The sequence below is a fragment of the Phoca vitulina genome, unplaced genomic scaffold (genome assembly GCF_004348235.1).
Source record: "Phoca vitulina isolate PV1807 unplaced genomic scaffold, GSC_HSeal_1.0 scaffold53, whole genome shotgun sequence".
Classification (NCBI taxonomy): Eukaryota; Metazoa; Chordata; class Mammalia; order Carnivora; family Phocidae; genus Phoca; species Phoca vitulina.
Window position 1 is genome coordinate 12,471,213 of NW_022589756.1, and position 16,970 is coordinate 12,488,182.

Below are 16,970 nucleotides of genomic sequence, written 5' to 3' on the forward strand. Positions count from 1 at the left end.
TTAATGATAGTTTAACTTTATATTTCATAGTTCAGAGGGTTTTAAATACATATATATCATTAAATCTCTCTCTTTTTTTTTTTTAAAAAGATTCTTTTTTTTTTTTTAAAGATTTTATTTATTTATTCGAGACACAGAGATACAGAGAGAGAGAGAGAGAGCGCACGAGCAGGGGGAGAGGCAGAGGGAAAAGCAGGCTCCCCACTGAGCCAGGAACCAGACGTGGGGCTCGATCCCAGGACCCTGGGATCATGACCCAAGCCGAAGGCAGATGCTTAACCATCTGAGCCACCCAGGTGCCCCAAATCTTTCTTTTTCTTAATGAAGTATGCCTTCTATATCCAAAATACAAAAACATTATGCATTTTTTATAATATCCTTTTTTAAAAAATATTTTATTTATTTATTTGTCAGAGAGAGAAAGAGAGAGCACAAGCAGGGGAAGCGGCAGGCAGAGGGAGAAGCAAGCTCCCAGGATCCTGGGATCATGATCTGAGCAGAAGGCAGACACTTAACTGACTGAGCCACCCAGGCATCCCAACATTATGCTTTTTAACGCAGAAATTTTATAGCAAAGCTTGTGCTTACATTTTAAATACTAGTAGATTTTATTTCTGTATAACCCTTTTTCTAAATGTATAGAAAATTTTCCCATTATTATTTATCAAAATTTTTTTCTAGGTAGATTTGAAATGTCATTTTTACCTTAAATTTCTATATATAGGTCTGGTTCTGGCCTCTTTTCTGTGCCATTCCACCTAATTGGTACAACGGCTCTATGTCTGAAGCCCTTTGAATGCTACAGCTTTATTTGTACATTTTGTCCTCTGTTAAGCAGATCTTCTTTACTTTTACTTTTCAAAACTGCCTTTGCCATGTATATACATTTGTACTTCAGGTTAGTTGATAAATACGTTAGAATTTTTATTTAAGTGGAATTGATATTATAGATTAATTATTAATTATTGTTACAATAATGAGTCCTCCTATCCAAGACACAGCATGTTTCTATCTTTATTACCATCTTCTTCTCTGTCTTTCAAAGACATTTAATTATTTAATTTTCACATTTCTTTATTAACTCATTACTATACATATTATATATTTTTGTTGAAATTGAGAATAAAAATTTTGTTCACATTCATCTTAAATGGTGCAGTAGCATTTAAATCCATATTCTAATATCATGATGAAAAGACTTTTATCTTAGTTGTCCAGAGGTGAGGAGTTGAACTGCCTAGAGCAGATAAAATCATAGGGTGAGGAAGACAGCAAAGAGAATTAAAAGGGGAATTCCCCATGAAAATATTAGGAAATGGAAGTTCTTCCCACGTGAATGAACTATGTTCACAGGAGGAAGAGGTGAAAGAGTCTGTCGAGGTGCCTTGGGGACACTTTCCCCCACCCATTTGGGATTCAGTCGAATGGGAGGACAGACCAGCAAAATGATAAATGCTTCAGAGTGGTTAGAGAGATTTGAAAAATGGAGATATCCTGTGTCCCATTTCTGAGGGACTACAGGATTTCTGAGACGGGACCAGCTTGCTGGGTGGCCACGGCCAACATAGGCAATCACAGTAAACAAAAATGTATCAGTGTGGCATACGTAAATACTTAAGGAGATAGATGATAGAAGATAGGTAGGTAGGTGATAAGCTAAACCAGTAGTTCCTCTGTTTTTTATAGCTGTTACATTACTTGGAAGAGATCTAGAAGTCCCCAAAAAATGCATGAACATGTAATATAGCTGCGAATCTCAATTTCTAAGTGATCCACCATGGGGTTGACAATAAAGTAGCTTCCATATCCTATTATTTCAGTGAGTAAAAAGATTTTAGAACAAAGCCTGAAGGCTACATAAATGAAGATAAGAACTGGCTGGAAGGTATGGCTGAAATTCTGTATCCTGGCAACAAAGGGAAACATTAAAGAACAATGACGCCAAGAGAACAGACTATATATTTTACCAGACTCAAATCTTGTTGGATGTGAAAGTTCAGCCCTGGACCCATGGTGAAACATCTTAAAGTGGAGGGTAAAAACCACCAGTGAAATAATACAGATTAAAGTGGCCTTCCACTCATTTCTCCTCATTGCCATGAGGACCCTGAAGCTCCTCCCTATCATCAGAGTAACCGTATAACTTATCATTGAAATAGGGGCACTTTTGAGACTAAAAGAAAGGCACCACAGATATTTAAATTATTATATTTTAATAACTGATAGGGTTTTTTTTTAAGATTTTATTTATTTATTTATTGAGAGAGAATGAGTGAGAGAGAGAGAGAGAGAAGGAGAGAGAATCTGAAGCAGACTCTGCACTGAGCACAGAGCCCAAGGTGGGGCTCGATCCCACAGCCTTGAGATCATGACTTGACTCAGACACTTAACCGACTGCGCTACCCAGGTGCCCCTGATAGTTTTATTTTTTTTAATTAGTGGGTGAATTAAATAGCTCTAAATATCCTTTCTACCTTGCAGACTTCTTTGTGCCTCCTCCCCTTACCCCGAACATTGTCAAGCACCAGGGTGGAAGTATGTTCTCTCTCCATTTGTCTGTCTCCTGTCTCTTAAAAATAAATAGACAAACAAATAAATAAATAAGCAAACAGACAAATAAACAAAATATATCCTTTCTAAAGAATTATATGCATGTATATTAAAGCAAATCAAAATAATTGGCATCATCTTAAAAGTTGCAATTTTGGTACATTGGAATTGTTAACACTGTCACTTGACCCTGCTGTACAGACTATAATTTTTTTAATAAGAAAATATTCTATATAGTTGAGGTAGCTCAACTCAATTATCTATACCTAATAATTTCAGAGCCTGATTTTATGTATTTTATATTGATATAGGTAACCATTTCAGCCCATATATTTTTACAGATGTTGTCTTTGTCTTGAATAAGAGTACCTTTTATCAAAAATATGCTTTTAGTACAAAACTCAGTCAAAGTAGTTGTTTCTACTTAACAATCATTTTTAATTCTTTGCCCAATTTAGGTGCTGGGAAATAGGTCTTCTTAATTCCATTTCCATTTCAATATTAGTTATCCAATTAAAAACAAGCAGTCAATATAGTCTTTCCATTCCAAAACACAGTTATCAAATTACAATAAATAAATATTGTACATCATCTGAGGCCTTTCTTCTTTTATATTGTAGGGATTAATCTCAAGATGTTCCTTTTTAGAAACTTCATTTTTATAACTGCTATTTGCTAAAACCTTCACAATCCAAAATTTTAATGTAACTCATAAAATAATTTGATTAAATATTTCCAATTGATTTTGAACAAAGGCAACCAAAATTTAGAGAACCTATTTACCAAGAATTCAGTACCATTGCATTACATATAAGTTGATTTACAAAATACTTCTTCAAATGTTCATAATTTTTTAAAAAATTTAACTGATAACAAGTAGTAAATAGAAAAAGCACGCTGTGGGGCGCCTGGGTGGCTCAGTCGTTAAGCGTCTGCCTTCGGCTCAGGTCATGATCCCAAGGTGCTGGGATCGAGCCCCGCATCGGGCTCCCTGCTCTGCGGGAAGCCTGCTTCTTCCTCTCCCACTCCCCCTGCCTGTGTTCCCTCTCTCGCTGTGTGTCTCTCTGTCAAATAAATAAATAAAATCTTTAAAAAAGAAAAAGAAAAAGCATGTTGTGCCATAATGAAATATAATTTTTAATTCAACATCAGCTTTGTCCCACACAAAAAATTATACTTCAGGTACTCTGTTCCAATAAAAAAATTATAAATGTTAGCAACTACAGCTTTGGGGCGCCTGGGTGGCTCAGTCATTAAGCGTCTGCCTTCGGCTCAGGTCATGGTCCCAGGGTCCTGGGATCGAGCCTCACATCTGGCTCCCTGCTCCGCGGGAAGCCCGCTTCTCCCTCTCCCACTCCCCCTGCTTATGTTCCCTCTCTCGCTATGTCTCTATCTGTCAAATAAATAAATAAAATCTTAGGAAAAAAAAAACAACCTATAGCTTTTCTTTCATTGATAGAGTGTAAGGGTTTATACATGTAAAATAAATCATATATGGGCACCCGGGTGGTTCAGTCAATTAAGCATTCAACTCTTGATTTCAGCTCAGGTCATGATCTCAGGGTTGTGAGATCAAGCCAAGAGATCGAGCCCTGAGTCAGGCTCTGTGCTGGGCGTGGAGTCTACTTACTTAAGATTCTCTCTCTCTCCCTCTCTTCCTGTCCCCCTCTCTTTCCTTCTCTAAAAAAAATAAATAAAAAATAAAATGAAATAAATCATATATGCATCATAAATAATTCCAAGAACACTGCAGCTCTACAGATTTTTTTTATTTTTTATTTTTAAGTTGTGCTGTGCTCAACTTAACCACAAGTTATAGCTCCCATCTGTCACCATACAACACTATTACAACACCATTGACTATATTCCCTATGCTGTACTTTCATCCCCGTGATTTACTGGGCTTTTTTACAACAATGATGAATTCCAACAAATATTTTGTTCAGATCTATCACAAACAAATGACATTTATTCTCAATGTTAAACTTTTTAAATTAATGTAAGAGAGACTGCACAATAGAATTTACGATGACATTACATAGTTCATCTTCAACAAATGTAATTCCAAAAGCTTTACTTTGATTACAGAATTAGATTTAAAAATTAATTTAAAATTAATTTAACCAATTTCTCTTTAAAGCAGGAAATGATACCGAAACAAGCCTAACATCATTTAATTGCTTGCAAATTTCCTGTCATGCACTTTTCCAAGAAAAAATGAAATTAAAAAAGAGGGAAATTAATTCAGAAAAGCAACGATTTGATCTAAATAAAAACTCATTTTTTATAGAGTAGTGTGTAAATGCTGCCCCTACAAATGCACATGTCAAATGACCATCTTTGGGCAGTATTCTTGAGAGGACTGTAACTTTTGAAATCGATGTTGATGTGTTTTAACTCTGTGTCTCTTGTGGCTTTTATGTGGACGGAGCTTTTGTGAATGTCAAATATAAGCAATGTCTTGTTTAAGTTGCACATTCATCATCAACTTTCTTGTAAAATGGAAATTTGGTGCTTAATTTTTCAATAAATATTGAACTTTCATTTCTTTTAGCTCTTTGCTGCTAGAAGGATTTATTGCAAGATTTAAGAGTGTTGCCAAATAACGTTCTGCATGGAGCACTGGGTGTTATGCACAAACAATGAATCATGGAACACTACATCAAAAACTAATGATGTAATGTATGGTGATTAACATAACAATAAAAAAGAGTGTTGCCAAATAATAAATGTTTGTAGGTTTCAAAGCATTCAGATTGCTTTCTATGTGGTCCATAGCAGCACTGTTCTGCTTTCACTTACAAGTAACTTATAATTTTCCATGTCACTTGGATACTTTAAGTGACACTTCACAAATGTCACAGGCTTGTACACCACCTGGGCAGCAGGGGAGAAAAGTTAAACACTTCTGCCACAACTCGGATTAGGAGTCAGCTGCCTCTAAAAGGGGGACACTAGTTTCTTTGTTACTGAAAAGGTCTGGTAAAGATAGAGGGGCCATTCCTGATGTTTGTTGTTGTACAGACTTAACCTCGTATTAAGATATAAGATAGTCTCATACTCGTATGCCATGGGAGAATCGAGAAGTAAAATTGAAGGATCTATCAAACCAACAATGATGTATTTTAAAACAGTGCTTAATAATACCTAATCTAAATATGAAAAATCTAGAACAAGTGCTAAGCCAGAGAGGATATGAGGAAAAAACAAGTAATGTGGGGCTGTCTTGGCAAACCAAGATGTGTAATTTTAATATCATCGGTGACTCTCAAACCTTTATCTTCAATCTTAACCTCACTTTCAATATATAGGTGTGATTTCAAGTATTTTCAACATATAAGTCAATGTTCAGATTTATGACCATCAACACCTATATCTCCCGCTTGCATCTTAAGCTCAAGGTGCCCCAAAATAAGCTCATCATATACGAACACACACACACACACACACACACACACACACACACACACACACACATCCCCATCCCCCTTCCTCCTTCTCTATTTCTAATTCAAATATTCTAACAGCCTGCTATATGCTATGTAATATTTTAGGTACTGAAAAATATGCCAGTGACTAAAATGGAATAATCTCAGCTTTTATGAAGTTTCAGTCCTAGGAGGCTAGGTAGAAAAATACCCCAAACCTTGATGAATATATACAATGTCAAATAAAGATAAGTACTATGGGAAAAGTGAATAGAAAAAACTAATGCTGATTGATTGGACAAAAATCATTGTATAAGACAGTCAGAGAAAGCTACTCAAATGACATGAGATATAAGCTAAAGACTGTGGCATAGCTCCCTATCAGTGAGTTAGACTTGAAACTTTGAAGTTGTTTCAACTTCTTATTTTTCCTTAAATATATATTTAATGAATCCCTAATTTTGACAAAATGAGCGACTGAAATATTACCTCTGACTTGTATTCTTGATGGACCATTGGACAAGAATGAGTTTTTTTTTTCTTTGCCATCTCAAGAATGCAAATTACCCTTTTTAAAAATTTAATATACTGTATTGTGATAACACTTAGCATGATATCTACCTTCTTAAATTTTTTTTAAAGCTTTATTTATTTATTTTAGACAGAGAGAGAGAGAGCACACGCATGAGCAAGGGGAGGGGCAGAGGGAAAAAAATCTCAAGCAGACTCCCTATTGAGCCTACTTGGGACTCAGTCTTACCACCCGGAGATCATGACCTGAACAGAAACCAAGAGTTGGACGCTTAACTGATTGAGCCACCCAGGAGCCCCTACCCTTTTAAATTTTTAAGTATACAATTCATTATTGTTGATTGTAGGTACAATGTTGTACAGCAGATCTCTAGAACTTATTCATCTTGTTTGGCTAAAACTTTGTCTGTGATTAGTAATCCTCATTTTCCCTTCTCTCCAGCTCCTGACAACTGTTATTCTATTCTTTGATTCTACTGATTTGACTATTTTATATACCTCAAATAATTGAAATCATGCAGTATTTGATATTCTGTGACTAGCTTACCTCACTTAGCATAATGTCCTCAAGGTTTATCCATGTTGTAGCAAAAATTAAAAAGAGAACTACCGAATGATCCAGTAATCCTACTTCTAGGTATTTTTCCAAAAGAATTAAAATCAGGATCTCAAAAAAATGTTAGCACTACTATGTTTATTGCAGTACTAGTCACAATAACCAAAATGTAGAAACAATCTAAATATCCACTGACAGATGAATGGATAAAGAAAACGTGGTATAAACATACAATGGAATACTACTCAGCCTTTAAAAAAATTCTGCAATATGCAAAAAAACCTGTACTCTCTGAAAGGTTAGTTGCAATGTGAAATTGGAAACCCATCAACACATTATTCATACTTTTGTAAATTAAAATCCATTTGTCTATCTTGCACTTTGAATGGATATTTTGCCTATGCATAATTTCTAACATCATGCTTTGGTCATTTGGGAAATGTTACTTTAAAGAGTTATTTAGATCTTCCAAACACTGATGCATGTCATTGTACAATATTGAAAGGTCACTTTTGTTAATATCACCATTAAGCTCATCAAAAAATCATTACATATTGAGCAAACGATTTTTCTCAAAATTCTAATTTTGACTTAAAAGTTCAAAATCTATCATTGATGACAAATACTCTCAGTTGTTTTCCTCAATATGCTAGCCTCATTTCCTTTATTTTTGAGAAAATGGTCTGCCATATGTAATAACCATAGTTTACCAGTCTTTTTTTTTTCAAGAAAAACAGTGTTTCACAAAAAAAAAAAAACAACTTGATTTAACTTGCAAGTCAATCACCCCCGTTCTCTTCCTTAAAAGAATCAACATAATACAGTATGCAGCAGAAGCACTCTATATGTGCCTTTTAACACAGAGAATATTAAAAGGACATTTATATAAGGGTTAAAATTTAATAAAATTATAATCGTTACTGCTTCATCAAGGATCGTGGACATTATTTAAAATTGGCATTGTTATTCCTGCCCTACAGGATATGTCAGTAAAGAATACAATAACCACCCACACAGTTTGTGGCCACTGTCTGTAATTATGCTAAAGCACTTGAAGTTTTACCCTCCTATTGTTTTTTCACCATCTGGGCTAACGTCAACAGGATGAAAAAGGCAAATGTCTTATTATGATTATGAAAATAGTTTGCACCTTGCAAATCTCATGAGTGGATCTTGCTACTGTGTCTGAAGCAGAATCTTTGTCATGTCACTCCCCTGCTCAGAAGATTCCAATTGTTCATCATTGCCCACAGGGAATTTTGAAAAATCAAAGTTTTCAACCTGGAATTTAAAATTCACACAATCTTACCTTTATTTATCTTTTCATTCCCTATGTTCCTTCATGCACTCTGGCTCTAGACAAATGAAGCTATTTCTAATCCTATTATAAACCCGGGGAGTTTGCAGTTTCTTTCAACTACTTATACTGTTCTCTTTGCCTGAGTACCTTATCTTTTCTCACATTCTTTATATGAAGCCACTGTCTTGCTTCAAGGTCCAGTTCAAATGAGGCCTAACTAGATATCATACATCCCTCTTCGGAATGCACATAGCACTTCGGACCCCTCCTACGCTACTAATTTTCTACCCCGTAATACCAGCTCTTGGGCCCTGCGCCTAGCAGGATGATTTACATACAGTTGGTACCGAATAAATCCTTAAGAAACAAATGTTTGGTTGCATTGAGTCATTTGTTTACATGTTTCCCTGCAGTTACCGTATGAGATTGTTGGCTGAAATTAGGGTTAATGTCTTTGTTTCCTGAATAAACTATTTCTTGTTGTGAAATTGATTACTGTACAAGGCAGTTCAACTCACCACCTTGATCTCATTAGCCAATCTGTTCTCCTTCACATCCTCAGACTTGTATAAAGATCTGCCAACCGAAAGCACTGCTAAAACACTTTGAATTGTGTAAAAGAGTATTGCTTTTTTTAAGTTACGTTTGAAAGTTTACTGAGACAAAATTACCATTTAGTTACTTTTGTTGACCATCCAAGTAAATTACTCAGAACAAAAGAATGACCCCCTATATATGCCAACTCAGTATCTTCTTTGCTTTCAAACAACTATTTTAGGGACCAAAAGGAAGTAGCATAGTTTGATTAGGAGTTTCCCATGCCTAAATTACTTTCTGTGGATGATTATTTAGCACGAGGAAGCTAAATATACTGCCTATAACGGCATTAGAGACTAAAGCTTGTCTTTGAGGGAGTCTCAGAGAGCTCATTTCTTTTTACAGAAGACCCTAAAAAAAAAAAAAAAAACAACCTTTAGAATATAAAAACAAAATGAAGTTTCTCTATTGGTCTGTCTAAATTGGGATGCAATTTCACGTATCTTGTCTTCCTTACACATTGCTCTGTCCAGCCAAATCTGCTCCACACCAGCTCTTTCTAGACACTAAACAGCCTCTTTCCTACTATACCAGCTTGCCTCCAGGATAACTTGTTTGGGACAATTTCCCTTGCTTGCTGCTTATGAATCTAGAGCTTCAGCTTCCTTTATCTGCCCACTTGACTTAGTCCAAAAGCCAGATCGTGTGTTTTCTCTCTCTCTCTACCTCCATGGTAGTTGTACATTGTAACAATAGTCTTCCCCTCAAGTTCCATTCACTTTTGACTCCCCACTCTGGCAGCAGGCTTTAAGTGTATATTTCAATAGCTTTTCATTCAGAGGAAGAAAAGAAAAGGTGAAATCCTGCTTTTCTTAGATACCTCTCCTGTATAAATATGAATTTTCCATTTACTAAAAGATGCTGACTTTTTTTTTTTTTTAAGATTTTATTTATTTGACACAGAGAGACACAGTGAGAGAAGGAACACAAGCAGGGGGAGTGGGAGAGGGAGAAGCAGGCTTCCCGCCAAGCAGGGAGCCTGATGCGGGGCTCGATCCCAGGACCCTGAGATCATGACCTGAGCCGAAGGCAGATGCTTAACGACTGAGCCACCCAGGTGCCCTTAGATGCTGACTTCTTATCACAAAATATGTTAGCTAATTCTATCCTGAATTCACTGATAGTATGTGCAAGAGTTTCCTCCTCCACAAACTGTTCCACATGAATTTTTCTTTGTACTCTGATTTTCTCTGAATAGCTGACATTTCTATTTAAAATATCGGTTTGTTCATTTTGGGATTTGGAACATAGAAGCAGATGCTGTTAACTAAAATAGTTAATGATGAAATCAAGAAAGATAAAAGCCTTGGTACTTTCCCCCACAGATATTGTAGTTCAGGTCTTCTCCTAACCAGTAACAATTTCAGTTTTTGTTGAAAGAGCCCTGAATAATTTGATAGAAGGTGAGGGGCTATCTAATGGAGTGAAACCAAAATGAATTGTTGAACTAATCCAGGAGCTGCCCATTCCAAAGAAAGAATGTATATGCATGTCCTTTGAAGTTTCTATATGCCATGTCATGCTTTTTATTAACCTACTACATTTTCTTACATTATTTGATGAGTATTCCATGTGAATAAACTTCAGTAGACCTTGGTGAGGTGGAATCGTGCAATGCGTAACTCAAACTGTTGAGTTAAGATGACCCTCGTCATCCCACCCTATGTGAAATGTACAAGCTTTTTTTAAAAAATTTGATTTCTTTGAATGCCCTTTTATGCTATAAATATTTTTATTATGTTTTGCCTAGTTGGGTACACAATGAATGATCTCATTTTTGAATGGCAAGATGAGGCACCTGTACAAGTGGCCGAAGGACTCACTTTGCCCCAGTTTCTGCTGAAAGAAGAGAAAGATTTACGATACTGCACTAAACATTACAACACAGGTAGGGGTCAAGCATTCTTTATTACATTTATGACTTCTGGTTTTATGATATTCAGTGTTTCTTAATTATAGCGGTAGGTTAATTATTTTACCTATTTATAGCTTAGTGTTTTTCATAGTCATAGAGCAGAAAACGAATGCATATGAAATTTATGAATACTTGGACTCAATGCATATTGTGATATAATTGATTTGTATAGGATCAAAGAAATGCTTGGTATTCAATTACATCTTTTTTTTTTTTTTTTTTTTTTGCCAAAAGCCCATAGTTACATATTAATGATGCTTCCAAAAAAGTTCCTTTAATTTCTATGTGAGCAATAAAATGTACTTTTTAGCTCTTCTTGGGCAATATACATTGTGTTTGATAACAAAATGGAAGAAGTTGCTTTTTTTTTTTTTTTTTAAGGCTTCATTTACCTAAACCTCTTTTTGGCTACAATTTCATGCATTTCAAGTTTTTGTTATTTAAGTACCTACTACTCACACTGACACGGTAGCTTTTTGCCTTTGAGGCTAGATATAAGATATTGTTGTCAAGGACTGATAGACTTAATGTGATATTTGCACATTCATGGGATCTGTTCACTTCTCTCAACCAGCACAGGCTATTCTCATAATATCTATTCTCGCTGCCTAACCTATTCCTACAAATTCTGTTAAACCACCCACAAATGAGTCATCACTTCAGTGTGGTTAGTCCACAGCCTCCCACTAGCATCAACTGCTGCTCTTATTTCCTTACAGTAACTATGATTCCTCTTTGGCTCATCATTTTCCAGGACTGTGACCTGACCTTTCACTATGCCAAGTCTTTAATCTCTTTTATCTCTTTAATTAATTCACACTATCTGGTGAAAAAGTCACTGCCATTTTCTTAACCCAAAGGTGAGGTGTAGTTGGGTAGTTCAAGGTTAACATCTCAACACAAAGATAAAGGGCAAGCAGGTCAATACCAGTGTCCTTGCTCCATTCTCTAGGGGTGGTTACAATGACAAGCAAATTTTAGAGAGATGCAAATAAATAAAATCTTTAAAAAAAAAAAGGGCGCCTGGGTGGCTCAGTTGGTTGAGTAACTGCCTTCGGTTCAGGTCGTGATCCTGGAGTCCCGGGATTGAGTCCCACATCGGGCTCCCTGCTCAGCGGGGAGTCTACTTCTCCCTCTGACCCTCTTCCCTCTCGTGCTCTCTGTCTCTCATTCTCTCTCTCTCAAATGAATAAATAAAATCTTTAAAAAAAAAAAATTTTAGAGAGATGCTAAGAGGCCTCTAGAAGTGGTTTAAGTTGGTGGACTGGTTTCCTAGGGCTGCTGTAACAAAGTACCACAAACTTGGTGGTATCCCTTGCCCATTTCCCCGAGACCCTCTTATCCCTCTTCCCCTTACTCTGTAATTTGGCCACAGTGGTTTGTTTTCTTACATATGCCACACTGATTCCTGCTTCAGGGCCTTTGTACTTGCTCTTCTTTCTGCACATACTCTTCTTTTTATTTTTTATTTTTTTTGCTATTTAAATTTTACTTAATTTAATTTAATTTATTTTTTTTTATGATGTTCAGTTAGCCACCATATAGTACATCATAAGTTTTTGATGTAGTGTTCAACGATTCATTAGTTGCATATAACACCCAGTGCTCATCACAACAGGTGCCCTCCTTCATACCCATCACCCGGCAACCACATCCCCCCACCTCCTTCCTTACATACATATTTCTATACATACATACTCTTTCCCCAAATTATCCCAAACCGAATACTCTCACATTCTTCAGGACTGCTCAAATACCAGTCCTCAAATCATCTCCATAACAAGTATATGTTAAACACCCACATCCCACCTTCCACTTACTGCTTTCACTGTCTAATATTTATCTTTAATTTATATGCTTACTTATGTATGGTTTGTTTCCCTTATTACCAAAAGTTTTTAAAGCCAACCATTATAGATATTCTTTCTATTTCTATGTTTTCTGGGCTCTGCTGAAGTACATAGATGCTCAATACACATTTGTAAAATAATAAATAAAAAGTGGATTTGAACTCCCAATTTGTCTGTACATGTGAGAATATTACAACCTGCTCCCTGGGAGGAGCAGATTTACCCTAAACAGGAACCTTTTCCTTTAGATCTGTATCAGCAAGAAGGCTTTTTTGTCCTTCAGGTGTATAATTGACGTAAAATAATAGGATAATGAGTGTACAACGGGGTGGTTTAATGTATGTATACACTGTGAAAGGGCTCCCCCCATCAAGTTAGTTAACACATCCATCACCTCACCTAGTTACCCTTTTGTGTGTGAGAGAATATTTACGTTCTACTTTCTTAGCAAATTTCAATTATACAGTACAGTACAGTGTTATCAACTATAGCCACCATGTTATATTAGATCCTCAGACCTTGTTCATCTTGTAACTAAAGAATTTTTTTTTTTTTTAAGATTTTATTTATTTGACAGAGAGAGATACAGCGAGAGAGGGAACACAAGCAGGGGGAGTGGGAGAGGGAGAAGCAGGCTTCCCGCCAAGCAGGGAGCCCGATGCAGGGCTCGATCCCAGGACCCTGGGATCATGACCTGAGCCGAAGGCAGATGCTTAACGACTGAGCCACACAGGCACCCCTAAAGAATTTTTTAAAACAACTCTACTGAGATTTAATTTAGGTGCTATAAAATTCACTTGTTTAAGGAATACAGCTCAATGATTTTTAGTATATTTACAGAGGTGTGCAACAACCACCACCATATTTTATCTCCTGAATTTAAAAAAAAACAAAAACCATATATCCATTAGCAGTCCTCCCCATCCAGCAACTCCAGGCAATCACTAATCAACTTTCTGTCTCTATAGTTTTATACTTTTGGGAATGCTTTATATAAATGGAATCACATGTGATCTTTGTGATAGTCTTCTTTCAATTAGAAGAATGTTTTTGAGATTCATCCCTCTGGTAGCATATTTCAATACTCCGTTCCTTTTATTGCCAAATAGTACTCTATTGTATGGATATACCTCATTTTGTTTATTCATTTGCCAGTTGCTAGACATTTGGGGTATTTCCAACTTTGGACCACTTATGAATGCTCACATGCAAGTTTTGGGGTGGATATATGTCATATCTCTTGGGTATAGAATTAGGAGTGGAAAGCTGGATCATATGGTATATCTATGCCACCAAACTGTTTTTCAAAGTAACCACACCTTTTTACAATCCTTCCAGCAATGAATGAGGATTCCAGCTTCTCCACATCCTAACCAACCCTTGTCATTGTCCATCTTCTTTATTATAGCCATTTTAGTGAGTGAAGTACTATCTCATTGTGGTTTTGTTTTGCATTTCCCTAATGCATAAGGATGAGCATCTTTTCACGTGCTTATTGATATTTGCCTATCCTCTTTGGAAAAAGATGTTTATTAGATTTCCTTGTCTATTTTCTAAGTCAGTTATTTCTCTTTTTATTGTTGATTTACATATGCTTTTCCCCAGTTGGTATGTTGTCTTTTCACTTTCTTAACGATGTCATTTGAAGCACAAAACCTTTTAATTTTGAGTAAGCCAAATTGATCATTTTTTTTCTTTTGTTATTTGTGATTTTGGTATCGTATTTAAAAGAATTGTTGCCTAACCTAAGGTCATAAAGATTTACTCTTATGCCTTCTAAAAATTTTTAATTTAGCATTTAAATGTAGGTCTATGATCCATTTTGAATAGTATGAGATAAGGTAGAAGTTCATTCTTTTGCATGTGAATACCAAGTTCTCCCTGTACCATCTGTTGAGGAGACCATTATTTCCCTATAGAATAGCCTTAGTTCTTTGTTGAAAATCAGCTGACCATAAATGATTATTTCTGGACTTCCAATTCCATTCCACTGATCTGCATATCTATACTTATGACATTACCCTATTTTGTTGTTATTTATAGCTTTGTAGCAAGTCTTGAAATGGGGAAATGTGAGTCCACCAAATTTGTTCGTTTTACCCTGAAGGCTATATTGATTATTCTAGATCTCTTGAATTTCCATAATAATTTTAGGATTAGCTTGTACATTTCTGCATAAAAGCCAGTTGAAATTTTGATAGAGATTGCAATGAATTTGTAGAGCAATATGGGAAGTATTCTGATCTAGCCATATTTAGTCTTCTAATTAATGACTACAGAATGATTTTCCATTTTGTTCCAATTTTTTAATTTTGTTCAGCTGTGTTTTGTATTTTTTAGTGTAGAAGCCTTACAGTTCTTTTGTTAAATTTATTTATAAGTATTTTATTTTATTTGGTTCTATCGTAAATGGAATTGTTTGCTCAATTATTTTGATTATTGCTAGCATATAGAAACACGGTTGATTTTTGTACACTGATAGTGTATCCTATAACTTTGCTGAACCCAGCAGTTCAACTAGATTTTTAGTGAATTCTCTAGGATTTTCTTTATGCAAGGTAATATCTTCTCCTTATAGAGATAGTTTTGCTACTTCCTTCTCAATCTAAATACCTTTTCCTTAATTGTTGCCCTAATTATCCTGGCTGGAACCTCTCAGTACAATGTTTAATAGGTGTGGCAAGAGAAGACATTTTTGCCTTGTTCCAGAATTTAGTAGGAAAGCATTCAGCTTTTCACCATTAAGTATGGTATCATCTATAAGTTTTTCATAAATGCCCTTTATCAAGTTGAGGAAATTATCTTCTGTTTCTAGTTTGTTGAGTGTGTTTGTTATGAAAGACTATTGGATTTTTGACAGTTTTACTTCTATTGAGATGATCATATAGTTTTTGTTTTTGTTCTATTTATATAGTGTGTTACATTGACTTGTATTACATTAAGCCAAACTTGCTTGCATTCCATGATAAATTCTGGTTTGTTATGTTGTATAGCTCTTTCCATATGTTGCTGGATTCAGTTTGCTAGTATTTTTCTGGGGATTTTACATTTACATTCACAAGAGACATTGTCTATATACTTTTTTTCCTGCGATGTCTTTGTCTGGTTTTACTATCAGGGTAATACTGAGCTAATTGAATGAGTTAGGAATTATTCCTTGCTGTCTAGTTCCTGGAAGATTTTATGAAGAAGGATTGTTATTAATTCTTCTTTAGATGTTTAACAGAGGTCTTCAGTTTTTCCTCATGCGAAGTTTTAAGATTACTAATTTAACCTCTTTACTTTTTATAGGTCTATTCAGATTTTCTATTTCTTCTTGAATCAATTTCAGTAATATGTGTCATTCTATAGATTTGTCCATTTCATCTAAGACATTCCACTTGTTGGTATACAGTTATTCATAATACTTCTTTATCATCCTTTAATTTCTCTGAATAGTAATGTCCCCTCTTTCATACCTGATTTTAATAATTTGATTCTCCTTCCTTTTTTGCTTCATCCGTCTGAGCCAGGATACTTCTTTCCTAAAGGTTTTATTTATTTATTTATTTATTTTGGAGAGAGACACAGAGAAAGAGAGCACACAAGCAGGGGGGTGGGGGGGGAGGGACAGAGAAAGAGAGGGAGAGAATCTCAAGCAGACTCTATGCTGAGCCGGGACTGGACTTGGGGCTGGATCTCATGACCCTGAGATCATGACCTGAGCCAAAACCGAGAGTCCGAAGCTTGACCAACTGAGCCACCCAGGCGCCCCACAGCCAGGATACTTTTAATTGCAAATCATGGACAACCAAAAATAAATAGCTCGAATGCTATAAAATTGTCATCTGGTGCCCATTTTTATATTGGATTATTTGTCTTTTTATCAATGAATTGTAATAATATGGTTTATATTGTCTCTAGTTTTTTTTTTTTTGAAGGAGAATTGAGACTAGAATGCAGATTTTTTAAAATTTGTAACTAGAATATGAATCAATAAATCAAAATAAATTTTGAGTCACCTGAAAGAAATAAACTTTAAGTCTGAAAAGTAAAATATATAATTAAATAAATTAAAATAAAGTAAAATGACAGTTAAAATATAAACGTGCTTGAAGAAGCTCCAGTCTTGTTGTACCAGGGTTACCAGGTCAGAACTTGCATCACTTACTCATTTTCTCTCTAGAGCCACACATACCCATGTGCTATATATTTATTTATATATATGTATATACAATATACCATTATTTTTCCTCCCAGTGAT

At 35.5% G+C, this 16,970-nt stretch overlaps 1 protein-coding gene across 2 annotated transcripts in view; it reads left to right on the top strand.

Moving 5' to 3' along the window:
- The window catches only part of GLRA3 (glycine receptor alpha 3), a 197,468-nt gene that overhangs the window by 141,684 nt on the left and 38,814 nt on the right, over window positions 1-16,970 (top strand). For both annotated transcript variants that reach the window (XM_032389063.1, XM_032389064.1), the window contains exon 6: window positions 10,713-10,850. In XM_032389063.1, the coding sequence (XP_032244954.1) occupies window positions 10,713-10,850 (138 nt within the window). The remainder of the gene's footprint in view (window positions 1-10,712; window positions 10,851-16,970) is intronic.